Below are 27,509 nucleotides of genomic sequence, written 5' to 3'. Positions count from 1 at the left end.
AAGTGCCTAATAAATGTCCATTGATTGATTGACTGACTGACTAACTAGTATGGGCCTTGACCTCTAGGAAGGGTTGTATATTCAGTTTAGTTAAAGTAATAAGATATACTAAGTGATAAATCATATGTTTTCTTTTGCAAATTTACTCCAACAATTCTTTGTCTAGGTATGAATAATATTCTTTTTTTTCTTAAGTCCTCAGATTTGTCCTGGATAATTGTATTGCTGTTAGTAGCAAAGTCTATCACTTTTGATTATTCCACAATATTGCTGTTACTGTGTACAATGTTCTCCTGGTTCTGCCCATTTCACTCTGCATCAGGTCATATAGGTCTTTCCAGCTCTTTCTGAAAACATCTGGTTCATCATTCCTTATAGTACAATAGTATTCCATCACCATCATATACCACAGTTTGTTCAACTATTCCCCAATTGAGGAACATTTCTTCATTTTTTCAATTTTTTGCCACCACAAAAAAGCATAGTTATAAATATTTTTGTACAGAGAGGTCCATCCCCATTTTTCTTTATCTCTCTAGGGTACAAACCTAGTTGTGGTATTGCTGGATCAAAAGACATGTATTCTTTTGTAATTCTCTGGGCATAATTCCAAATTGCCTTCATTAAAGAGATTGGTCTAGTTTTCTTTCTCAGTTTTTGGTCTGCCTGGCTTTGGAATCAGTACCATATTTGTGTTATAAAAAGAATTTGGTAGGACTCCTTTGCTTATTTTCTCAAATAGTTTAATAGTATTGGGATTAATTGTTCTTTAAATGTTTGATAAAATTCACTTTTGAATCCATCTGGCTCTGGGGATTTTTTCCTGGGAATTTAATTGATGGCTTGTTCAAATTTTTTTTCTGATATATTATTTTTAAAGCATTCTATTTTCTCTTTTATTAATCTAGGCAATTTCAATTTTTGTAAATATTCCTCAATTTTACCTAGCTTGTCATTGTCATATAATTGGACAAAATAGCTCCTATAAATTGTGTAAATTTCCTCTTCATTAAAGATGAGATCATGATCCTTTTCATTTTTGATACTGGTAATTTGATTCTCTTCTTTTTTTGCTCAAATTAACCAATACTTTATCTTTTAATTGTTTGTTTTTTCCATAGAACCAGCTCGTAGTCTTATTTATTAGTTTAGTAGTTCTTTTACTTTAAATTTTATTAATTTGTCCTTTGATTTTTAGGACTTTCAATTTAGTCAATTTTTAATTGGGGATTTTTAATTTGTTCTTTTTCTAGTTTTTTGTTTTTTTTTTCAGTTGCATGCCCATTTCGTTGATTTCCTTTTCCTCTATTTTGTTGGTATAAGCACTCTAGGATGGAAATTTTCCCAAGTACTGCTTTGACTATTTCATTAATTTCATATTTTGTCTCTACTTTGCATTCTCATCAGTAAAGTCAGTGATTATTTCAATGATTTGTTCTTTGACTCACCAGTTTTGAAGAATTAGATTATTTTATTTCTAATTAATTTTTAATTTGTCTCTCTATGAACCCTTATTGATTATAATTTTGTGGCATTATGAGCTGTAAAAGTTGCATTTATTATTTCTGCTTTTCTGCATTTGGTGATCTTTTTATGCCATAGTATGTGGTCAATCTTTATAATATGTGCCATGTACTGCTGAAAAAGAGGTATATTTCTTTTTATCCCTATTCAATTTTCTTCAGATATCTAATACCTCTAATTTTTCTAAAATTTCATTCACTTTCCTTACTTTTTTCTTATTTATTTTTTGGTTTGATTTATCTGGTTCTGATAGGGGCAGGTTGAAGTTCCCCACTAATATAGTTTTACTGTTTATTTCCTCCTTAAGCTGCTTTAGTTTCTCCTTTAAAAATGTGGATGCTATACCGTTTGGTACATATATGTTGAGTATTGATATTTCTTCATTATCTATACTGCCTTTTATCAAGATATAATTCTACTTCCTTATCTCTTTTTTTCCATTTGAATAAGTTTATTTAGTCAATTTAGAACATTATTCCTTGGTTACAATTATCCCTTATCTCTTTTAATCAGATCTCTTTTTGCTTTGTCTGAGATCATGATTGTTACTCCTGCCTTCTTTGTCTCAATTGAAGCCCAATAGATTTTGCTCCAACCTCTTACCTTTACTCTGTGAATGTCTACCTGCCTCAAATGTATTTCTTTTAAAGAACATATGGTAGGATCCTGGTTTATTTAATCCATTATGCTACCTGCTTCTGTTTTATGGGTGAGTTTATCCCATTGACATTCACAGTTATGCTAGCCATCTGTGTATTCCCCTCCATTCTGACTTCCTTTTTAATCCTGACCTTTCTCAAATATTTCATATTTTCTATTTTTTTATTCTTTGAAATTTTTTTTCTTTCTTGATGTCTCGTGAAGCTTTTATTTGCCCAATTCTAATTTTTAAAGACTGAATTTCTTCCATGAGCTTTTGATCCTCCTTTTCCATTTGGTCCATTTTTCTTTTCATGGGACTTTTTTTTCTTCATTGATTTTTTTGCCTTCTTTTTCCAGTAGAACAAATTCTGTTTTTTAAAGCATTTTTTCTTCATTGGATTTTTGTGCTTTTTTTTTCAGTTGACCAATTTTGCTTTTTAAGCCTTTTTTTTTTTTGCTTTCTCCCATTTGTCTTTGACTTGCTTTATTTAATTTTTAATTCCTTTTTGAGTTCTTCCAGAGTATAAGACCAATTTCTAATTTTTTTTAGGTTTTCTTGTAGTTCCCTTAATCCTGTCATCCTCTGTTGGTTCTGTTCTTTGTTCTTTTTCCTGTAGAAGCTTTCTAGAGTCTAGTGCTTTTTCTTTTGTTTACTCATTTTCCCACCTTTTTATTGATTTATTTTTGGCCTGTGGGCTACAAACTACTTGCTGATTGTCTCTCCTCTGTTGATTTACTGGATTAGGTTTATTGAGCTAATCTGCCCTGGGGCTAAGTCTTCAATGCATCCAGCTTCAGAGGCTGAAGGTGCCCAGCCAGGTAGACCCCTGGTTCTTCCTGCCAGCTATTTTCAGGGTCCAGGACCTCAAGGGTTGTGTCAGAGGTGCTCCTCTCTAGGTGCAATCCCTGTCCTGGGATCCCAAAGTCAGACTATGCCAAATCACAGAACCCTGCGTGATAGTTGGAGAGGAGGGGGTGGCATTTGACCACTCCTCTGTGTGCAGTTTTGCTTCTAGGACCCCATTATCACTTGAATATCTGCTCTCTCTGCCTACCTTTCAAGTTGTGTTCAGCTGTAGAGTACTGTGACTCCGACTTGCTGTTGGGTTTGGATTCCTGGCTTTTTGAAGCAATTTTTAAAGATTGATATGGAAGGATAGTCAGAGTGGTCTCACCTTTTGCTTCTACAAAGCTGTAATCTTGACTCCACCCCTTCCTAATTTCTCCCTTCCCCTTTCTCCCCTCCATTTTTCCCTCCTCTCTCCTTCCTCTCACTCTCCCCCACACCTCCCTCTTCTCTCCTCTATGTCTCTGTCTCTCTGTATCTCTGTCTCTAGAAAAGCCTTAGCAATCATCCATTTTAATCTCATTAATGAAATAAATCCAATTTAGTACCATAGATAACATTGTCTAAAACAGATGCTAGAGATGGTAAACTCTTGACTTGAATGAACACACTAGATCATTAATTTGGGGGATTATTAGTAAGAATCAGAGGGAAATGGTGGAGATAAGAAACTAGCCAAACCCTGAAGCTTGGTAGAGAATAAGGAACCAGAAATGAAGATGAGGTTCAAAGGGAGAGATGTTACTGTAGAAGCAAAAGTCATGACTGAGCTCAGCCTCTTTGGACTGTGTAGAGACTGGCAAATCTAGGGGAGAAGTCTTCTTTTGGGTCATTGTGAGAAGATAAATAGAAAATGGATTATTCTAGTTCAATTAGACTTCACTGGGAGAAATAGTTTGTGGAAAGAATTTCTCTTCCAAAACATGAGTGATCTGGAAAGGCAGAGATTTTTAAGCTTTCAAAATCAATTCTCTCATATAAAGTCCTAACAGTTACAATACTGCTTGCACTTTTGTGGGGTGGGGAAGAGTTAAAATGGACCTTTGCAAGGCTCTCCTCATGGTATTTGCATCTCCTGCATTTGTCTGATTCACAGATGTCACACACGAAGCCTTATATCAGGAAGAAGGCTGTGCTGATCATGTATAAAGTGTTCTTGAAGTACCCTGAGTCCCTCCGTCCTGCCTTCCCTCGCCTGAAAGAGAAGCTTGAAGATCCTGATCCCGGTTGGTTACATTTCTTATAGTCTTTGATATTTTAATAAAGCTACTTGTGTTTGATAGCCAAGGTAGCCTTTGATGAGTCCATTTTCTATGAAAATGAAATTAAGATCAAACTCTTAAAATGGCCTGTTACTGGAAATCTTGTAGTTGGGATTTTTTTTCATTTCTAAGTTTGAATAGTGAAGTCCTTTCTAGTTATAAAATTTTGTGTGGAATGAGTTGGAAAGGAGAAAGAGATGTCTGGGGCCCTTTCTTTAAGGAGATAGAAAGGTTAATTTCAAACTGAAATAGATCTTTGGATGAAGTTAAAAGTAAGCTGAACCTAGCACATGGAATCTTTGGGATCAGATATCATCTTGGTCTCATTCTGAATCCATTCAGGCTACTGCTAATGACCAATCCCAGAGACAGAAATGGAAACAAACAACAAAAAAAAAAGCAATCCCATCTTCAAGGAGTTCTATCAAGGGAAATAAACTCAAGCTAATTTTGGAGGGAAACAACAGCAGCTCTGGGAAAAGGGATAGTCAGAGAATGCCTTCTATAAGGTGGGTTTTTGAGCTAAGTTTTAAAGAATACTAGGGAAAGGAGAAGGAATTAAGTTAGGCATCAAGGGCAGATTGGAGATTGCATGTTGTTTATGAAGAATAATAAAAAGCTAGTTTGGATGAGTGAAAAGGAAAAACATAAGGTAGATTGGTGCAAAGTGTTCAAGGACTTTAAATGTCAAGTGGAAGACTGTAATCCTAAAGATATAGGGAGCTCTTGGAGATCTTGGTTGGGAATGTGCTTTAGGAATATCATTTGGGCATCTGTGTGGGGGAAGGGTTGTAGAAAGAAGAGATTTAAATCAAGGACATCAATCAGAAACTGACTACAGTATAGGTAAGAAGGGATGAGAGCCCAAATTAGGATGTTCACTTCATGAATGGACAAAAATGTTCCACAGCAAATTTAATATGATATTTTCTCTCTAAAAGAAAGAATATTTGGAGAGTGAGAATATGAAAAAAGCAGTTTCCTTATGATGACTTGTGGCATTCTTGCCTGCAGGTACTAAAGTAATTAGATGCTGCTGGAGTGGAGCTCTCCCCTACTGATAACCTTCTCTTCATATTCACAGGTGTGCAGTCTGCGGCAGTGAATGTCATCTGTGAGCTGGCCAGACGAAATCCCAAAAACTACCTTTCCCTTGCTCCATTATTTTTTAAGTTGATGACTTCTTCAACTAATAATTGGGTCCTCATTAAGATTATAAAATTGGCAAGTATTTCGATGCTATGATTATTGTTTTTTATTTCATTAGGAAAATTGTTCATGAGTTAACAATGAATATTTGAATTAAATGTTTTTTCTGTTAAAATAAGTAACTATCAGAAAAAAGGAAATTAAATAAATTTACAGTATAAGGAATAAAATCTTAGATGAAACTATTATAGCTGTAAACATATATTAAAATAACAACAAACATATAAACTCATGATAATTTTCCAAGTTCCAGATCCTTTGACTTTGTTATTTAAAAAACAAAACAGAACATTTAATAATTGTAGTCAAGAGACTACATAGTAATAATCACAATAAATTGATCTAAAGGAGGAAGAATATCTGCCTTGTAGTCAACATGCTCAGATAGAAACACCTGCTACAAACTTGTTTTCTTCCAAAAAAAGAAAAGATAAATGTGGTCTCCATCCTGCTATTGTGGGAAAGTTTGTTGTGGGAGAGAGAATTGTGATTCTCATCCCATTTATCTAAAGGCATGAAATGTTTATTCCAGGTTGTTAGAGATAGTATGCCAGGGCAATGGAAATAGTGTAGGGTGGTGGAAAAGCCCTTTCAGAGATGAAATGACCATGGGTTGCAGGAGAGTTTCAGGTTTCTAGATTGATTCAGGATCTGGGGGATTGCCCTCTTCCCATCCTTGGGAATTCTCCACCTTTCCTCAGATTATTCCTTCCCTAGACTTTACAAGAGTATTCCTGGCTGAAAAACCTGGAGAATGGGCAGAGGTAGGGTTCATGTAGAGGTGTGTGTTTGTTTGTTTGTTTGTTTTTGATTTAGAATATTTAGAATTATTTATTATATTTAGAATATTTTTTATTTAGAATATATCTTTTCAGGTAGAGGTGTGTGTTTGTTTTTTTGTTGTTGTTTTTGATATAGAATATTTTCCCACGGTTACATGATTTATGATCCCCCCCCAAGCCAACAAGTAGTTCCACTGGGTTATACATGTATCATTGTTCAAAACCTATTTCCATGTTATTCATATTTACAGTATTGCAATTCTTTAACATCATAACCCTAATCACACCCCTGTTGCACTACGAGGTCAATCATATATTTTTCTAATGCATTTCTGATTCCACAGTTCTTCTCTGGATGTGGATAGCGTTCTTTCTCATAAGTCTCTCAGAATTGTCCTGGATCATTGCATTGCTACTGGGAGAAAAGTCCACTACATTTGATTGTTCCACAGTGTATCAGTTTCTGTGTACAATATTCTCCTGGTTCTGCTCCTTTCCCTCTGCATCAATTCCTGGAAGTCATTCCAGTTCACATGGAATCCCTCCAGTTCATTATTTCCTTGAGCACAATAGTATTCCATCACCAAAAGATACCACAATTTATTCAGCCATGCTCCAATTATTAGACACCCCTTCATTTTCCAATTTTTTGCCACCAGAAAGAGCATGGCTATGAATATTTTTGTACAAGTGTTTTTACTTCATTTCTCTTTGTGGTATAAGCCTAGCAGTGGTATGGCTGGGTCAAAGGGCAGGAATTCATTTAAAGCCTTTTGAGCATAGTTCCAAATTGCCCTCCAGAATGATTGTTCCAATTCACAACTCCACCAGCAGTATGTTAGTGTCCCAATTTTGCCACATCCTCTCCAACATTTATTGCTTTCCTTTGCTGTCATATTGGCCAATCGGCTAGGTGTAAGATGGTACCTCAAAGTTGTTTTAATTTGCATTTCTCTAATCAGGAGGGTTTTAGAACACTTTTTCATGTGGTTATTGATAATTTTGATTTCATCCTGTGAAAATTGCCTGTTCATGTCCTTAGACCATTGGGGAATGGCTTGATTTTTTGTAGATTTGACTTAATTCCTTATATTTTTGGGAAATTAAACCTTTGTTAGAGAGTTTTGTTATAAAAATGTTCTCCCAGTTTGTTGCTTTTCTTCTAATTTTGGTTGCATTGGTTTTGTTTGTACAAACCCTTTTTAATTTGATATAATCAAAGTCATTCATTTTACATTTTGCAATGTTCTCTATCTCTTGCATGGTCTTAAATCCTTCTTTTCCCACAGACCGGACAGGTATACTAATCTGTGTTCCCCTAATTTATTTATGAATTCACTCATTCTAGTTAAGTCATTTATCCATTTTGAATTTATATTGGTATAGAGTGTAAGATGTTGATCTCTACCTACCTTTTGCTATACTGTTATCCAATTTTCCCAGCAGTTTTTGTCAAATAGTGAGTTGTTATCCCAAAAGTTGGGATCTTTGGGTTTATTGAACACTAGCTTATCGAAGTAATTTACCCCAAATGTATTCCATTGATCCACCTAGAGGTGTGTTTTAAGAGTTGACATGTCATAAGGTTGTTTTCAGGGCATGAAAAGAGAAAGAAGGCATGTACAGAGTTTGGGGAATTTTCCCTAATCATGAAGATCTTCCCTTAATTGCAGAGATACCTAGTGTGCATATATGATATACCCTCCCATATCCTGCTTAACATCACCTGTCAACCTTCAAGGTAGCTCATATGCCCCTCCCCTTCAAGCTTTCAAGCTCTTATCAACTAGGAGGAAGTGACAAGGAAAGACCATGGTTGGAATCTACATTCTAATTGGCAATATCTGCTAACTAGTAAAAATATAGCATCTGTGAGCATTTCTCATTTTTCAACAATGTGCAACCACATCACTGCCACAAAATAACCTATTAATTTTTCCTTTTATTCAAATAGTTTGGTGCTCTTACTCCCTTAGAACCAAGATTGGGAAAGAAACTGATTGAACCCCTCACCAACCTAATACATAGGTAAGTTGGAAGTGAAAATTATGAATTCTTAGCCTCCAAGCAAATAATTTTTCTTTTTCTTAATATAATTACTTAAAATGGACAGTAATGAAGAACAAATATCTAAATATCCATGGGTCTATATTATATTATTTATAGGAATATATATGGTAATTAGATTATTCTGAAACACTCCTGGACAGTACATTTTTATTATTTTAATTTTTTAAACCCTTACTTTCTGTCTTGGAATCAATACACAGTATTGCAGAAGAGTGGTAAGGGCTAGCCAATGGGGGTTAAGTGACTTGCCCAGCGTCACCCAACGAGGACGCATCTGAGGCCACATTTGAATCTAAGACCACCTGTCTCTAGGTCTGGCTAGCAATCTACTGAGCTACCCAGCTTGGGCAGTACATTTTTAAAACTTAAGCATAACATACATTTTGATTATTGTTACTGGTTTAATTTGCCTTTAAGATCCTATCCACTCTGACAATCTAGAATTCTTTTAAATTGTCATTGAACTTCTTGAAGAGAGCTTCAGGGACTACCTTATTTTTGTTTTTACATTTTAGGCACCCAATAAAATTTTAAATTGTTTAATTTCATACTAATTTGTATTGATTTTCTAGATTCTGTAATAAATTAACTTTGTTTTGTTTTCATTGCATCACTTTTTTGAGAATGATTCCTTTTGGTGCCATTCTTCATTCAGTCTCTTTGCTAGGCTTCTTCATTTGAGCCTCACTTGTGCTTTGATTAGATAACAAGAGGTAATTGAATTGGTATGACCTGTTTGGTATAATTAGAAAGAACATTGTAGTAGGAGCCAGGAGACCTGGGTTCTAATCCCAATTCTGCCACTTAACCAGCTTTGGGCAAATCACCTTCCTTCTGAGAACTTCAGTTTCCTCATTTGTAGAAAGAGAATAATTGCAGTTCCCCTGCCAGGTTCACAGGATTCTGGAGAGCAACTAATGAAATAATTGTCACAAGAACTACAAAAACCCTAAATACCCTAAAACATTGTATTATTATTTTGGTATGAATCAGACATCTTCCCCTTACTTCTCTGCTAACTTCTAGTCTCATATCTCTAATTGTTTTTCAGACATCTTTAACAGTAAAAATTAGTTTCTCTGCTAAAGGTATTATATTTTAGAGGTTTATTAAAGATTAAGAAATAAAGAAAATACAAAATAAGAAAGCACGTGCAACCTACATCTTGCCGGATAGGTAGAGAGCTGCGTGTCCCTAGAAGTGGAAGCCAAGAGACAGAGTAGGAGGTATGGTCAGTTTAAATACCCATTTTGCTCTCGGTCCAGGTGAGGACCTCCAGTGAGATATCAGGGAATTTTGGGAACTACCAAGGGCTTCTGGGAATTGAAGTCTGGGGTTCAAATCTCCATTTTTACATAACTCCATTTGATCGTTTGGGAACAGTTTCCCCAAAAGGATCATGAAAACATAATCAACTTAAAGATTACAATAATTTGAGGATAAGAGGAAAAGAACAAAACCAATTGTTAGACGCATTGACAAAAAGCCAGTTAGGGGACAGTCCCCTTTGGAATGAAAGTATACATACAAATAAATGTTCAATCAACCACACCCAAAGTTCATTCTTGATCTTCTCATGCAGCTTGTGGTCTTGAGGCATCTTCATGGTGTCTTCTCCAAACAGTTCAGTTTCTGAATTAGGAGAGGTAGCATCTTTCTTAACCTAAAATTCTTCTCAAAAAGGAATTTAAACTTTGCAATTTAAAATAATAATTTTTTTTTTAAACCCTTACCTTCCGTCTTGGAGTCAATACTGTGTATTGGCTCCAAGGCAGAAGAGTGGTAAGGGCTAGGCAATAGGGGTCAAGTGACTTGCCCAGGGTCACACAGCTGGGAAGTGTCTTAGGTCAGATTTGAACCCAGGACCTCCTGTCTCTAGGCCTGACTCTCAATCCACTGAGCCACCCAGCTGCCCCCAATAATAATATTTTTACATTCCCCCGTTAAGAGGGTGATTGAAAAACACAGGGATCACTTAGGGATGTATGGCTGAGTTATGAGGTATATGAATCAATTGGCAAGAGAAATTAAAAAGACATCAGAAAAATCCAAATAAAAAAGAAAATTTCTGGATGAAAATATAGACTATCAAAGTCTTATGTGTAAAAATTCTAAGTAAGGAAAAGTAAATCTATAACAGGCTCTTGAATCAGGGCCCAAATAAAATGATCTAAGCAATGATGCATTTACCCAGTCAGTAGCCAGGACTACAGAAAGTTTGCTACTCTGAAAGACAGAAAAGGGACTAGATTATAGAAGCCAAGTAGGAGCCAAGTTTGAGATACTCGTCTGTAAGTATTTTCAGAGTGAGTGGATACAAGGTAGTCCTACGTCTTAACATATGTTAAGCGTCGCAGCCTTGAGTCTTCACACTAATATATCCTATGTGCTCTTTGTGGCAATAATCAGGTTTAGCTTTGTGCTTCATTGGCCCTGTGAAATGGCTCCTTTGTATATTTTGTCCTGGAATCAGACAGAATCATTAAGCAAAGTCCCATAATTTTGTTAAACAATCAGTGGCATCATTTTTATAGTCTCAAGCTTTTGGGGCATGCATTGACATTATAGCAAATGTATTTTAAACTTATATTACTGCAGAATCAAAAAGTTAAAGAAAATCTTAATACTAATGACATGTGCTTCAAATATAAAAAAGAGGAAAAATACTGAAATAGTATTTTGCACATGCAAGAAAAATATAATAAAAAGTGTTTTAAAAATCCAAAAATGTTGCTTATAATCATTGACACACTGTGTCAATTAAGGAAATATAGAATACAAGGATTTTTCGCCAAAATGAGATCCATTTCCTCTTCATATCTGGCCATGATCCACTGTGAGTACAAGCGAATGAATTTTACAAGGTAACAGTTTGGTTTTTTGTTTTTTTTTTGTTTTTTTAGAAAGAACAGTAGTACAAATATGTAGTTATCAATATCCCCAAAATTCTCAATAGCCCAGTTAATTACAATAGCAAACAAACTTACTATCATATTTCACATAAGTTGCTATATGGCATTTTATAAAGCCTATGAACTGGTGGATATTTGTCACAATTTTTACAAATGTAGCAAATCTTTTAACCTTGGTAAACAGATTTTCAAACAAAGTAAAACTTATTTTGGGTTTTGAACGTCATCAAGAATTTTAGATATCATTACAAAAATGTGGTAGAAGAGTCTAGGAAAAAACTCAGACCTCTGTAAAGTGAGCTGAAGAGTATAAATGAGAGATGCTCCCCCTTTTTTTCATGGGGGGGAGGCTTCTAGGGGTACAATGCCCTGGGATTAACTTCCCAGCTTCCATTCACATTCTTATAAATGTGGGAGTTGGGGTTTATAATTGTATTTCACTTCAGCTACTAGAGTAGGCCTCACCTCGTGTTAGGGGCAGGCAAAATGACCAGAGATTGTTAAGAAAAATTCTAAAAATCATGTCTAAAGAACCCTTAAAATCAATTTGAGATATTTAGCTCATTAAATTTTCCAAAGGTTGTTGTAGCAATTTTCTGATGGAGCCCATCTCTCCTCTATGTGACCATTTAGAAAGTCAAAAATAGAAAAGCTGTTTTTATATGGGCTTACTCAATAATGTTTGTTCAGTATAGTTATAGGGGGACAGCAACAGAATTTAACAGTAGTTAAACCCCAGTACATTAAACCGATTCTGTGTAACAGAATAGTATTGAATGCAGTAATATATGAACATAAAATCACAAAGTTAAACCTTAAACAAAACAATCAGCAAATGCAATAGAATACAGAATACAGAGATTTTTTATAAAACATTGGAGTCTGAAAAGCCTTAAAAATATAACCTCCAATCTCTTTAAAGTTCCTTGGGTTTTTTATCCATTTAGATACCTATTATCAGAAGGCAGGAGATTGGTAATGGTTAGGCAATGTGGGTTAAATGACCTGCCCAGGGTCACACTGCCAGGAAGTGTCTGAGGCCAGATTTCAACCAAGGACCTCCCATCTGTAGGCCTGGCTCTCAGTTCACTGAGCCCCTGAGCTGCTTCCCCATAGTGAGGGTGGGTTTTAGGAATCTCAAATTTTGCTGAAGAATTGCAGGGAGTTGAATTTTTTCCCTGGCTCCCCGGTGAGCCAAGTGAAAGAAAAGCGTGTTTGGAAAAGCCTCTACCTTGTCCTCTTTCTCCTCCCCCCCCCCCCCCAAGTCTCCTGCCCCTTGTAACGTGAAGGCTAATTGTAGCCTAAAGAAAAATCACCCCTGTTTTTTTACCAGCTGGTGGAAGTGAGTTCTGGGCCTGGGGCGATGAGCGATCTGTTCTGAGGCTAGGGTTTGCTGGGGCTGGGCGGGTAGGTCACCAGGTGATCGAGATCTGGGACAAACAGGTCCAGATGCTGGGACCAGGTGAGGGAGAGAGAGACCAGGAGTGGCAGCCAGAGCAGGAGTGATTTGAATCAAACAGGCACTAGCTATTAAAAGCTGAACTTAGTAAAGATTTAGGAAAGTTAAAAAGATTGAGTATATTTCGTCACAACCGACGGGGTTCTCCATAACTGTAACAGTAAAAATTATTTTCTTTGCTAAAGGTATTATATTTTAGAGGTTTATTAAAGATTAAGAAATAAAGAAAATACAAAATAAGAAAGCACGTGCAACCTACATCTTGCCAGATAGATAGAGAGCTGCGTGTCCCTAGAAGTGGAAGCCAAGAGACAGAGTAGGCGGTATGGTCAGTTTAAATACCCCTTTTGCTCTCGGTCCAGGTGAGGACCTCCAGTGAGATTTCAGGGAGTTCTGGGAACTACCAAGGACTTCTGGGAATTGAAGTCTGGGGTTCAAATCTCCATTTTTAGACATCACAAACTGAATCTTCAATAGGTAACTCTAGCACATCCAACTTTCTTTCTAAACCCTTCCCATCTTCAAACTTCCCTATTAATGTTACAAGTAACAGTCAGTATTTTCTCAGTCTCTCAGGATGGTCTAGGAATCATCCTGGACTCCTCACTATCTCTTACATCTCATCCAATTTGTTGCCAGGACTTGTCTATTTCATTTTTCATCCTCTCTCAAATATCCTTCTTCCTTCCTCTGACACCTCCACCTCTCTAGTTCAAGCCCTCATTACCTTATGCCTTGATCAGGCTATTATTAGCCTGATGGTGGATCTGCCTGCCTCCAAGTCTCTCCCCACTTTAGTCCCTTTCCTAAAGTGATTTTCTCAAAGTATAGGCCCAATCATTTCACTTCCCTCCAATCAATAAATTCCAATGGTTTCCTGTCACCTCCAGTACCAAAAACAAAATGTTGTCTTTGGTTTTCAAAGCTCTTCATAACCTAGCCTCCTTCTCCATATCCAGTTGCCTTACACCTTGATCCCCACCACCATCTCTTTTATCTGGTGGTCTTGGCTTTCATGAAAAAGACATTCTTTTTCTCTCTTGCTCTCTCCCATGTCTGGAACAATTTCCCCTCTTTGGCTCCACCTATCTCTCTTAATTCTAGTCCCTTCCTTTGTGAATTATCTTCTATTTAATAGGTAATTTATACATACTTAGTGATTCATACACTCACTCTTAATTGGTAGGGAAGAGACAGTGATTTGAGTGAAGTAATTTTTATGTTCTTAATAGATCCTAATGGATCAGTACTCAAAATATATTTAATGAGAAACTTAAGGATTTACTTACTAGGAAAAAAAGAAGCTTTCTGTTTTATTGAGAGAAAGCACTCAGATGTGTTTATCTAACATAATGTCCCGAGTCATAGGGAAAAAAATCCCAATTAAAATTTTGCCATAAGTAATTCACACTTAAAAAATGGAAATCTAGTCCACATATAACAATGAATAAATAAAGCAATCATTAAGTACTTACCAAATGCAAAGTTCTGGGAAAGAGAAAACAAGCCAGCCCTTGTTCTCAAAAGCCTCACTTTCTAGTGGAAGAGATAAGGGGAGGTATCAACTACAAGTCAGATGGAAAGATGGTAATGCCTCTTCTGTAATGTCATTTCCAGTGATAAAATCACATGTTTTTTTAAACCCTTACCTTCTATTTTAAAATTAATAGTAAATATCAGTTCCATAGCAGAAGAGTGGTAAGGGCTTGGCAGTTGGGGTGAAGTGACTTGCCTGGGTCACACAGCTGGGAAGTGTCTGATGTTAGGACTTCCTGTCTCCAAGCCTAGCTCTCTATCCACTGAGACACCTAACTTCTTCAAAAACATATCTTTGATGGTGAACCATCTGACAGTGCTAAGGTTTTTGGTGAAAAAAAACTTTCTCTTCTGGGTCTTTAGTAGATGTGGCTGTAGCGCCTGTGGGAATAGCTGCCAGGCTGCATTTCCAAAGGGTTTGTTTCCCAGGTTGATGGCTGAGGACAGTGGGTTGGAAGCTTTGATATTCCAAATGGGTTAAGCATCCTGGGCTATCTTTGTCAGAGTCTGAGGGATGGTGGTGTTGGTTTGTCTTATCACCCGCTCCCTCCTGTCCCTCCCTAAAGGGCCCTTACTGTATCAGCTAGGCCAGTGGTTCTCAACCTTTCTAATGCCGTGACCCCGCAATACAGTTCCTCATGTTGCAGTGACCCCAAACCAAAAAATTATTTTGGTGGCTACTTCAAAACTGTAATTTTGCTACAGTTATGATTCAGAATGTAAATACCTGATATGCATTATGTATTCTCATTGCTACAAATTGAGAGGTTGAGAACTGCTGCGCTAGGCTGCCTTACCTGTCCTGTGGTAATAGCTCATTCAGCAGATAATAGCCATGAGGGGTTTGTTGAAAGCAGAATATGTCATTTGCATGGGTGCTGCTATTCTTGAGGCTCCTGTATGTGCCTTGTTTTTAGCAGTTGGTCAGTAGTTGTTGAGGAGGAGGAAAATAAGTCCCTTTTCCATAATACATGAGGGTTCTTCTCTGTAGGTTGTGGGTCTGGATTTTTTTTTTAAATCATTTTGACCAGGTTATAAATAATTTTTTTTATAAATAAACCTGTTATGTTTTTCTCTATTTTACTATTGTTAAGATGGAAGATTTAAAGAAAGGTTTTCTTGTTCTCAGCTCATTAATTAAGATCATATATGTGAATCTCTGAATTGTGGACCCCAATTTTTTTTCAGATTTACAGATCAGACAATTTTAACCACATTATAGAAAAAGAAGGTTCTGGTTTAAAATCACATCTGTTAATTATAAGAATAGAATCATAATGTTAGAGGTAAAGAGAACTATAAAACCTTTCTAGTTTCACCTTTTATTTTACAAAGAAGGAAACTGAAGTCCAGAGAGTAGTGTCTTGTTCAAGATATAACAGTTCATGGGAAAACTTATCTTAGAACTCTCACCTCCCAGCTCTCTATCAAGTACTATTTCCGACTTAAGAATGCTACTATGATTTGTGTGTTAGATGTCTCTTCAAAGTGTTAAAATAATTGGCCCAGATTGAATAAGCAAATTGAGCTTGTTACCCGTTTGCACAGAGGAAATGAATTTATTTTTAGGCACTAGCTTTGAAACTGATTTCTGTTTCTTTTTTTAATTAATTAATTAATTTCAAAAAAATTTCCCCGTGTTTATATGATTCATTTTCTTTCCCTCCCTCCTCCCAGAGCCAGCAAACAATTCCAGTTGGGTTGTACAAATGTCACTTGATACCTATTTCCATATTATCCATTTTTGCTGTAGAGTGATTTTTTTAAGGCCTAAACCCCAAATCACATACCCATATATATGTATTAAGTGATGTCATATGTTACCTTTTGCATTTCTACTCCCATAATTCTCTCTCAATATGTATAGTATTTTTTCTCATAAGTCCTTCAGGCATGTCCTTGCTTGTTGCATTGCTACTAGTAGCAAAGTCCATTACATTGGATTTTTCCTTGTTTTACTTTCTGTATACAATGTTTTTCTTGTTCTGCTCATTTTACTCTACACCAGTTCATTGAGGTTCTCCCAGTTCATATGGAAAGCCACCAGATCGTCAATCCTTACAGCACAATAGTATTCTATTACCATTATATAACAGAATTTTTCAGCCATTCCCCAATTATGAGACACCCCCACCCTCCATTTTTCAATTTTTTTGCCACCACAGAGTGGCTATGAATATTTTTGTAAAAATATTTGAAATTTATTTCTTGACCAAGAATCTTGATTGTTAGACTCTAGTCCCTACTCTACTTTTGTAATATTAGGCAAATCATTACTCAGCCATTCATTTCCTTATACGTAAAAAAAAGATTAGAATATCTCTAAGATACCTTCTATCTCTGAGATTGTCTTCTGATTCTATTGCTTTTTTCATACCAATAAGCTTTAAAGCTTTCTACATTAACATGCTATAGGTGTTTGGATTGTGGACAATTTAAATTTTAACTATATTATTAGGTCATTATAAATAGATTATACCACTACAGCAAAATACTATCTGTATTTTCAAAATAAAGGCAAAGAAAGATACCTGCTATGATTTTTTTTTCTCTCTTAAACAGCCAAAAGAACCTATGTTTAAACCCTCACAGAAAGGGTTCATTTATTTTCTGTACAGACTACTATTCAAATTTAGTATTTATAGATTAATCCTCTATCTTCTTGTACTATTAAAATTATTCAGGAAGAATATCAAACTGGTTAGTATTTATTTATAGGTTAATCCTCTGTCTTCTTGTTCTATCTTCATTATAGTTCATCATTTTAATGAACTTTGAGGCTTATTCACTAGCATAATTGATTTTCATAATAATAGCAGATATAGCAATGCTCTCTGCCTCAGATTCAGAGAATGGATGGAAATGACTTACCTAAGATGTAACATACTTCATGGAAAATCCAGTCTTCCAACCCTCATTTCCCAGATCTCTGTCAAGTGCTTTTTCTACTGTACTTGAGTTTCTTATAAATGCTGCTATGACTTCTGAGTTACATGCCTCTGCATGATAATAATTTTTAGGAATGACATACAAAATATAAAATACAGTGTGTATTTGTCCCCTCCTTCTTCTTACCCTGTATGCTGGTTATGTTAATATTCCTGAGGAGTTACCATATTGAAATTGAGCAATGTGACAAGGAAATCACTTTAAAAGACTGATATATATTAATTAAAGGTCGCCAAGGAATTCAGCTATGTAATTCCTAAATGAAAACTCAAGTCAGCAGTCAATCTTTTATGGAGTTTAATTACAATAGGAGGAAGAAAGGAATTAGAGATAGAGAGAGAGAAAAGGGAGAGAAGGGAATAGGGCTTAAATACCCCTTCTGTTTAGGCTGGGCCAAAAGGCCCAAGCCCTTAGATAGCTGGGGCAAAGAAAAGAGATCAGTCCCTATTACTTACGTGACCAAAATGGAGAAACAGTCTCAGAGGCCCCCACCTTCAGCTTCCTTCAGAGCAAGCTTCTCAGAGCACACTCCAACCACTCAGACAAACTCCTCAACCACCACCCTGAGTCTTCAGACCCCTCTCTCTTTAAGGAAACCATCCAAGTTCCCTCCCCTACCAATCACTGTCCATCAATTTCCCTGTGCCAATGGAGGCTCTAGCTTAACCCAGGACCGCCCAGAGGTCTCTGGCTTTGCACATGTCTGTTGAAGGTCATATTTTCAAATAAATCTTTGATCCTTTGCTACAGCCCTTCCTAAATCCTGTTAACCTGAGTAGGGTAGAGATTGGAATAATTAAATTTTGATCTATGCTGCAGCCCTTCCTCAAATCCTATTAGGACTGAGTAGGGTGGAGATTGATTCCAAGTATCTCCATTGTATCAATTCTAAAATCAATCATGACTCAAAGAAATTCCTGTTCTATGCTTAAGCATAGGTCAAAGTCCTTTCCATTGTTCAGCAAAAGGTTTCTGTCCTAAAGTAATCTTAAGAAGGGAGGAGGAGGAACCTCCCATGCCAATGGGGTTCACATTCCAATAGACTATCAGTAAGAAATTTTCCAAGTATAAAATTTCCCAATGGTGAAATTTCCAACATTTATAAGTCTAAGGAATTTTAAGGTTTACAGCAGAAACATGATGGTCTGTTAGATCTTTTTGGATCTAGTGTTAAAAGATATTTGTTAGAGGAACTTAAGACTTCTTTATGGAGAAACCAAAACTTACTTGGATAAAACATCTTAAACTTTAATAAAGAATACGAAAATATATAAATCTGATTTTTGTTTCATTAATAAACAAGCAAGTTGATTCTATTATGATCCAATCTTTATTACATTTATAGAGACTTGTCTATAGATGATTTGGTTTTTAAGCGTAGTAGATAATGAGCTTAGAGACAAAAGACATTTACCAAAGTGAGGTCATGAATTTATCCTGTGATTACAGAGTTCTAGATCAAAAGTCTCGAGCAATAGGTCCTATCTGTGGCCTGGCACTTAAACTCTGGCCCTTAAAATTCAAGCCTCCCATGGGAGGGGAGGGGATTGATCACCACATCCTTCAGCCCCACCAAGGCCCTAACTTTTCCTGCCAACATGTTGTCAGGGACCCCCCAGGCTTAGAGCTTCTCCTCATAAGTGGGTTATGTGAGATGATGAACTTGAAAATGCTTCAGAAAGCAAAATGTTACATCAACCTAAGGTATTGCTGTTATTCTTGCTGGAAGACTTTTTCATACAAATAAGCTTGTCTGGTTTTCAAGTTGAAAGATACCTTCCATATGTTCACATCACAGATTGGTGGAAAGTTTGAGAAATTACATTTTTCACTTCTCTATGGTTTGAATTATATTCATTGGACACTAATGCCAAACACACATTGAGCATTTTGGGCACAGCCATTTTGCTGAATTTATCAATAATATTCAGCTCTTTGTTTTCCTTGAACTGTAGTGATGTTTAAGATTTTTAAAGGACATTTGGTCATTTTGTCACCTCTCTCTTTTCAGCACTTCTGCCATGTCTCTTCTCTATGAATGTGTGAACACAGTGATAGCAGGTGAGGACCCAATTTCATTATTCATGCCAAAGAACTCCAACATGCACATTCCTTTCACAAGCATACATCAAAGAGTACTGAGATAATGCCTTAATTTGCCATTTATTACCTCTTTCCTCTCAAAACCATGCCCTTGCCAAAGCAAGTATTGTCTCTTCTTAAATCTAAGTCTGTAGGGAAAATCTGCTTGGCCTAAATTTGTCACAAATGTGCCATAGTAAAAGCTTAGTGATCAGGAGTTAGTGTACCAGGCCAATGACTATGCCTTCTGAGGTACAAGCTGGGGGTTCCTGATTTTGGTGTGAAATTTTTTTCCTTTACCTTTATTATTCAGGCATTATTTCAAGTCCCCAAGACATTCATTTTCTTAGTTACATTTTTAGACCCAGTCTCTCCTCCTTCATTTTATTGTTATGTTAATATATACCTCTACCAAAATAAAGCTGACATCTTGTCTTAATCTAATTCTTCAATTATATGGTGGTGTTTGGAAGCATATCTGCCCATTGTCAGCACTATGGACTTAGAAATAATCATTTCCCCATTAGAGAACAATGTTATCTTTTTTTTTATTTTTAAACCCATACCTTCCATCTTGGAGTCAATACTGTGTATTGGCTCCAAGGCAGAAGAGTGGTAAGGGCTAGGCAATGGGGGTCAAGTGACTTGCCCAGGGTCACACAGCTGGGAAGTGTCTGAGGCCAGATTTGAACCTAGGACCTCCCGCCTCTAGGCCTGGTTCTCAATCCACTGAGCTACCCAGCTGCCCCCTATGTTATCTTTTCAGACAGTGTAAAAGTAAAGCAAAACTAGTGTTGCTGGCACACACCTGGTCAGAGTTTAGTTCAATTTTTTGCCTGCCATTCCAGATGTTATCTGAAATTGCACCTTTATTGATGAAACAGATGCTTTTAAATCTTTGCTTGAAAGGATATGGTAATAGAGTCTTCCTCCAATTACATTAAATCTAATCAAATTATTTAGACCCCCAGAGGCCAAAAGAAACCCTTTCATTACCATGTCTACTGATGTGACTGCTTGCTAAACTTGAGACCATTTACCTACTGCTGTCTTGCAACTTAGAAACTAAGAAATGGTCTTATCAGATCAAAGAGGATGGAGGCTCTTTTTTGAATGAGACTAAAATAAGATCTTTACTCAGAAAGACCTTTAAAACAAAGTAAAAAAAAAATCTTTTGTAATCATGGTGTTCCACTTAGCCCTATACTTCAGCCTGCAGATTAGATCCTGGTTTATTGAATGGAGTTCATTAGACTTACCCAGTTTGGGGGTTTGAGAGTAGAAATGTTTCTGCCTTCAGTTAATGGGGTGTGGAGGCCTTTTCTCTTCATGTCACTTTGAGGAATTGTTTATTCTACTTTGAGGAACATGTCAAACAGAATCAGATTATTAATATCTCTGAAGAGTAAAATTTTGACTTGAAAACTAACTGTTTTGTTGTTGTTGTTGTTATTGTTATTGGTTTTTTTTTTTTAAGTTCTATTTGTATTGAAGACAACAAAACCCAGAAAATGTAGAGTTGATGTATTACCAACACATATGGCTAGTGATTTTGGAAGATCTGACATTATTGTTAGAAACTGGCCTATTCTAGAGAACCCAGTCTTAGGAGTAGAGGTAAAGGTAAACAGTAATAACCTTTTGTGGATAAACCCTACCTTTAGTTCATTGCCTCCATAATTTATAATATGACCTGTCCTGGTAGCTGGGATTCATGTGTTTGTATTCAGTAGATGTTTATTATGTACCAACTGTGTCCTGAGCACTCAGCCGAGTGCTGGGGAGAGTGAACAGTTTAGAGAAGACTGGGATCTTTTTTTTTTTCCTTCACAAAATGAATAGATTAATAGTGAGATAAAACAGAGACAAAGATAACTCAACATTAGACACAGTGTTATTATATCTCAGTTGTAACACCTGCTGCTTAACGTGACTTACCTGATCCATATTACTTACTATTAACCTTTTCCTTACATAATTTGACTAAGAATGTGAGTAACCTTAAAAATAATTTGTTACAGAGGGCAAATATAATCTTTGGGTGTGCACAGTGAAATTCCATATCTAGTCCTTATTCCATCCCTATCATCTACATATAAAGAGTAGCATTTCCCATATTTTCCCATGGAACCCTAGTATTTTATACATTGTAAATAAGTATTCGGTGGAAAAAAATTTCAGTGACTAATATTTTCCCTTTCCAAAATAGATATTAAACTATTGGAACTCATGTGCTGTTTTGGCCATTAGATTGGAAGTTGGAGAAGCTGGCTTCAAATTCTGACCTTCTCCGTTTTAATTATATGTCTTTGGAAAAATTACCTAACCTTCCTGGGCCACAGTTTCCTCAGTTGCAAAACTGAGGGAGTTACACTTGATAATTTCCAATGCCCTTTTCACTTTAAAGTCCTATGGTCTGGCAATATCTCAAAAATACATATATTTTCTATTGAAAATACTTAATTTCTTCTGTTTTATTCCATACTATCCCTTATATTCTTTTATTATAAATTGAAATACTCTGATACTGTTTTGGAGGACATTCCATACTTTAAGAATCTTTTAGCATTTACATGTCCCATTTGTGTCACAAGAAGGTCAAAAGTGTTTCATGGTGAGTTTGATTTGAAATATCATTCTCTACAGACATGAATATTACTTTGTTACCTAGAGAGTGAGTATACCTTGTGTATTTATCATGGTCATGGGCTAGCTATAGGCATCGTGTTCCATTTATATCATTTTGACTTTTACAGAAATAACCTCCACTAAAGTATTAGTTGAATTCCTCTTAATGGTGTGAAGTTAACCTTGGGATCTTAAAGGTGGTGCCTTAAAGGCTTCTCAGAAGGACCCAGTCACTTATTGTCTAGCCAAATTCAAAGAGTCTCATCAACAGATTGGTTTAAGAATGATGAATTTTTCAGACCACAGCCTGAAAAGTCAAACAGGGGACGTCTGTTGAGTTGTGAGAGAACAGTGTACTCTGCCTTGGTGCACAGAGGCATGTAGCAACATGAGCTACACCAGGTGTTTCTATTAGGATTTTGTAAGGGTCATAACTAAATTTGCATACTACCTCCTTAATTATATTTTACTTTTACACTGTTATTAAAATCACTTTTATTTATGACATGGTAATAAAGTACAATCTAGAAATTTCTTGAGGCATAAGGTAGCTGATTCATCTTTTAAAAATTTGCCATAGTCACTTAATCAATGCATATTGAATGGAATTGAACTAAATGGCACTGAGTTGAATGAAATTGAACCGAAATGAAAAAAGAAATTGACACAAATAATTGAAAATTAATTGTTCTCAGAGGTCTCTGATATTAATGATTCTTTATTTGTTTGCTTTTTTAAACCCTTATCTTCTGTCTTAGAATCAATACTGTGTATTGGTTCCAAGACAGAAGAGTGGTAAGGGCTAGGCAATGGGGTTTAAGTGACTTGCCCAGGGTCACACAGCTAGGAAGTGTCCACGGCCAGATTTGAACCCAGGACCTTCCATCTCTGGGCCTGGCTCTCAATTCTCTGGGCCACCTAGTTGCCTCCATACTAAGTTTTTTATATTGGTAGAACTGTGAAGAAGCAAACAAAAAGGCTCAAAATTAAATACTTTCTACTATTGTTTGTATTTCTTGAGATTTAGTTGTTGGTTTGTCTGAAGAGAAAGTTTAACAGATACTGTTTCTTTTTAGTTTTGATATCTTTGTCTTCCGGAATGCCCAATCACAGTGCCAGCATCCAGGTATGGTCATCTCCCTCTTTGCATTTGTGTTCTAATTACAGAAATGTATGCATAAGAGGTATTGAAGATTCATAGAAAGAGAAACTCTGTCAACTTATTGTTTTCTGGTTTGTGATCCACAGTAAAGTGAACAAAATTAGCTGAGGTTAAAAGGAACAACTGACTGTATAGAAGATTTGGGTGACTCTAAAATGCCTCTTTGGCTGTTATATAAATCAGCTATCACAGGAATCACATGTTTGCCTCTCTGCAAGGTATTAGGAATCCTTTTCCCTGTAGTGTTTATTTCTGTTGTTGTTGTCTAAAGGCATAGACATCGCTAGTGATGGGAAGCATTTTTCAAACTATTGGGGATGGAGAGGAAAGCAATGCTAGACCATGTGAAATGCTGAAAAGTAGGCAGTCACTCTTGTAGGACTTCTGAATTGACTCCTCTCATACTAAAAATTATAGCCCTCTAATTTTAAAAGCTGTAATGACTGACTTTAACTTTTCTTTTCAGCTTTGTGTTCAGAAATTAAGAATATTAATAGAAGATTCAGACCAAAATTGTAAGTTAATCTCCTTCCCTCTTGTCTTTAAATTTCTGTTCCTAGTTTTTTTCTTTGTTTCTACCACATTCTTTTCCTTTATTTATAACCTTTGGGTGACCACTTTACAGAATCAAGTAACAAGTGACTTAAATATAATTCCTAGCCCATTTTATTAAAGGAACAACACCTCTTGCTGAGATTTGAGAATCCAGTTAATTTGTTGTTGAATAGTGACTCAAGGAAATCCAAAGGAACATTTATTTGGACAGAAGATGATAAAAGAAATTTCAAGATACTATCCAACATAGAATAATATTTATGTCTTATAGAGACGTTTGTATTCCAAGCCTGAATAAATATGGAAACATCTTAAAAATAATTACTAGAAATACAATTTTTATAAATTATTTGGAACAGAGACTAGCATTCCTAGTTATTTTTCTAAGCAACATAAAATATTCTTCACCCACATTTACACACTTAATTTTTCCTCTTAAGAATAATCTCTATGCTAAGTGCATACTTAGTAAGAACTTTTGGAACTAGATGTAATGATTGTTCACTTTAAGTCAAAAAAATTCTCAAAGATTAGAAACAAGGATTCTTTTCCTCCCTTATGCCCTTATCTTTTTTCCCCCAAGACATTATTACTGCAAAGAATTGATGGTCAAATTTTTTAAAATGTTAGTTAAATGTCTAATATATGCTAGATACTTTGTTGGCTAGGGCAGCTAGGTGGTAAAGTGGATAGAATACCAGGCCTGGAGTCAGGAAAATCTCAAATTCACATGTGGCCTCAGATACCTACTTTGCCGTATGACCCTGACCCTAATCCTGGGCAAGTCACTTAACTCCGTTTGCCTCAGTTTCCTCATCTGTAAAAAAAGCTGGAAAAGGAAATGGCAAACCATTCATGTATGTTTGCCATGAAAATCCCAACAGTATTAACTCATGAAGAGTCAAACCCAACCCCAAATGACTAAACAACAATAATTCTGCCAGATAAAGAGTATAATCTGTAAGAATTGGTTCCTAGTTGATAGAGAAGACATAATAAATACAAAGTTAATAACTGCCTAGTTAAAATAGCAAGTTAAGACAATATTAATATCAAAAGATAAAGGGAGTGATGTACTGCCTGTTAGACTGTATAAACATTATTTGCTATAGTAGTTTTGATGTTGAAAAATCATTTGGGAGTGGGCAGGAAAGGTTTTCCAGATTTCTGAAACAAAGAAATTAAATAATTCTTGAGATTAAAGGCTCTCTTAAGACTTTATGTCTCTCTATTTTCTTATAAAACTTCCAGAAATCTTAACCTTATTAAGCGAGTAAGTCAGAATGATTCTCTGTGATATGGTTCTCCTGTGAGTTCATTCTTCAAATACCCTTCTACCATTTTAAAATTATCTCTTGTATAATTAAGGGGAAAGACTTCCTATAAACAAATTTATGCTATCTGGGCCACCAACAACTGTAGGACTATAGAATTGGGGTCAACAGCCTGAGACTATGAAAGCCATGTCAGTGTTCTTCCTTGATATCAGCTCTTAAGGTTACATATATTCCAATTTTTCTGAGGCATTTAAGGGTCTGTTATCAATGAAGTTGTGCAGATTCTTTCTGCCTTCAATTTTATTTCCTGTCAGGATCAACTCCTGGGATAATGAGTTTTAAAAATATAATGCTTGTTATTGATGTTGTTTCTTTTATTCTCAGTTCACCCACTCAGGGTTCTGAAGATGTCTTATGTTAAGGATTCATGTCCAAAGTACCTACATATCCTACAGTTTAGGATTGTTGATTAAACTTGTTTGCTGTTCATAATTTTATGGGTTTCATTTTTGTCCTGTTTCAGCCTATCCTTCCAGATTTGAATGTACCAACCTAAGAATCAACATAAAACAAAAATAAATCTTTCAGTTCACATATCTTATGTATTGATCTGTCAGTGTCCTTAGTTGTTCTGGTCCATTTTTTTCTTCCCATCTTCTTAGTACCATTTCTAATTCCTCTTGACATATTTTGGAATCTATAATATTAATATAATATCCGCATAGTGTGGCTTCACTGAAATCTTTTACAAAAAAATATGTTAATTACAATCTTTTTTTTTCAATTTTTTTGTTCATCTTGTCCTCCTACTTTTATCCTGAAATTATTTTTCTAATAACTTGGCTTACTTAAATATTCACCAAGTTTTCCACAAGCTTGTTTTTCCCTCTACTGCTCCTTGCTTTTTTATGAGGCAGTATTACTCAGCCATCTTCTCTATGGGGTTTTACAAATGATCTTATGTTCCAAATGGCATTGATTACCATATTGCACTCCCCATTTGGCAAGGAGATCAAATACCTGCCTAGTTAGGCAGTTTTTGGGCTTTTTTTTTTTTTAACCCTTACTTTCCGTCTTGGAGTCAATACTGTGTATTGGCTCCAAGGCAGAAGAGTGGTAAGGGTAGGCAATGGGGGTCATATGACTTGCCCAGGGTCACACAGCTGGGAAGTGTCTGAGGCCAGATTTGAACCTAGGACCTCCCGTCTCTAGGGCTAGCTCTCAATTCACTGAGCTACCCAGCTGCCCCCTAGTTTTTGGGCTTTTTTAGATTCCTTGTGTTATTTGCATTATGGTAGTTCATAGCAAATAATTAAGTTTCATGCCAGGGTTTATTCTTTTATTCATATCTGATTTTTCAGTATTAACGTTTAAATTCAGGTTTGAGTCAGTCTGTTTACATTTATTTATTAAGTGTCTACTTTGTGCTCAGCACTATACTAAGCACTGGGCATACAATGAAAGACAAAAGCTTAGTCCCTGCTATCAAAAAACTATCAGAGATTCAACATGTAAGCAGCTTATGTATAAATAAGATATATACAAGATGAATTGGGAGTATATTCAAGGGAAGGCACTAAGAGTAAGGTGGACTTATCAGCTCATTATCCTATTCGTCACCATGGTTCTTCCAAACCTCCAAGACTTTTCTATCCCCCACTTTCCCAGCTGAAGTCCTTGGCTCATATTTTACAGAAAAAAATTGAGGCCATTAGCTGTGAGTACCCTCTTTCTTACCTCCTGTCATTCAGATAGTTTTTGTCATTATTTCCTTCTTCATCCCTTTCTCATATGGTAAAAGATTAACCTCTTACTAAGGTTAACCCCTCTACTTGTTCAAAGAATCCTTTCTGTCCCTTCTCTTCTCCTTTATCATCTCCACTCTATCACTTTTTTTTTAACCCTTAACTTTTATCTTAGTATTAATTCTAAGTCAGAAGAGTAGCAAGGGCTAGGCAGTTAGGGTTAAGTGACTTGCCCAGAATTACACAACTAGGAAGTGTCTGAGGTCAGATTTGAACCCTCCAGGCCTGATACTCTAAACACTGTGCTACCTAGCTGCCCCTATCATTTTTTTTTAAACCCATACCTTCCATCTTGGAGTCAATACTGTGTATTGGCTCCAAGGCAGAAGAATGGTAAGGGCTAGGCAATGGGGGTCAAGTGACTTGCCCAGGGTCACACAGCTGGGAAGTGTCTGAGGCCAGATTTGAACCTAGGACCTCCCGTCTCCAGGCTTGGCTCTCAATCCACTGAGCTACCCAGCTGCCCCCTCCCTATCATTTTTTTTTCAATCTCTGCTGATGTATTGGCACATTCCTTACCTTGCCCATGTCTTTCCCATCTTTAAAAATCTCTCACTTGATCCTTTCATTTCTGCTAACTTTTTGCCTTATATCTCTTTTGCCCTTTGTGGCTAAACTCCTAGAAAAGACCATCTACAATAGGTACTTCTGCGTTCTCCCTTTTCACTTTGTCCATAGCCCCTTATATTCTGACTTTCTTTTCATTCCACTTAAACTGTTCTCTCCAAAGTTACCTGTGGTCTCTTAACTGCCATATCCAATGACCTTTTCTCAATCCTCATTCTCCTTGTTCTCTCTGCAATCTTTG

General features: G+C 36.2%; 1 protein-coding gene across 2 annotated transcripts in view; it reads left to right on the top strand.

Moving 5' to 3' along the window:
- Positions 1-27,509, top strand: part of AP3D1 (adaptor related protein complex 3 subunit delta 1) — a 170,876-nt gene that overhangs the window by 78,830 nt on the left and 64,537 nt on the right. For both annotated transcript variants that reach the window (XM_007489313.3, XM_056820692.1), the window contains 6 exons: positions 4,110-4,239; positions 5,360-5,499; positions 8,221-8,294; positions 19,204-19,253; positions 22,979-23,028; positions 23,531-23,579. In XM_007489313.3, coding sequence (XP_007489375.2) covers positions 4,110-4,239; positions 5,360-5,499; positions 8,221-8,294; positions 19,204-19,253; positions 22,979-23,028; positions 23,531-23,579 — 493 coding nt within the window. The remainder of the gene's footprint in view (positions 1-4,109; positions 4,240-5,359; positions 5,500-8,220; positions 8,295-19,203; positions 19,254-22,978; positions 23,029-23,530; positions 23,580-27,509) is intronic.

This window comes from Monodelphis domestica, chromosome 3, assembly GCF_027887165.1.
Source record: "Monodelphis domestica isolate mMonDom1 chromosome 3, mMonDom1.pri, whole genome shotgun sequence".
Classification (NCBI taxonomy): Eukaryota; Metazoa; Chordata; class Mammalia; order Didelphimorphia; family Didelphidae; genus Monodelphis; species Monodelphis domestica.
The sequence above is the reverse complement of the archived record's forward strand: the minus strand, read 5'-3'. Positions and strand labels throughout refer to the sequence as shown.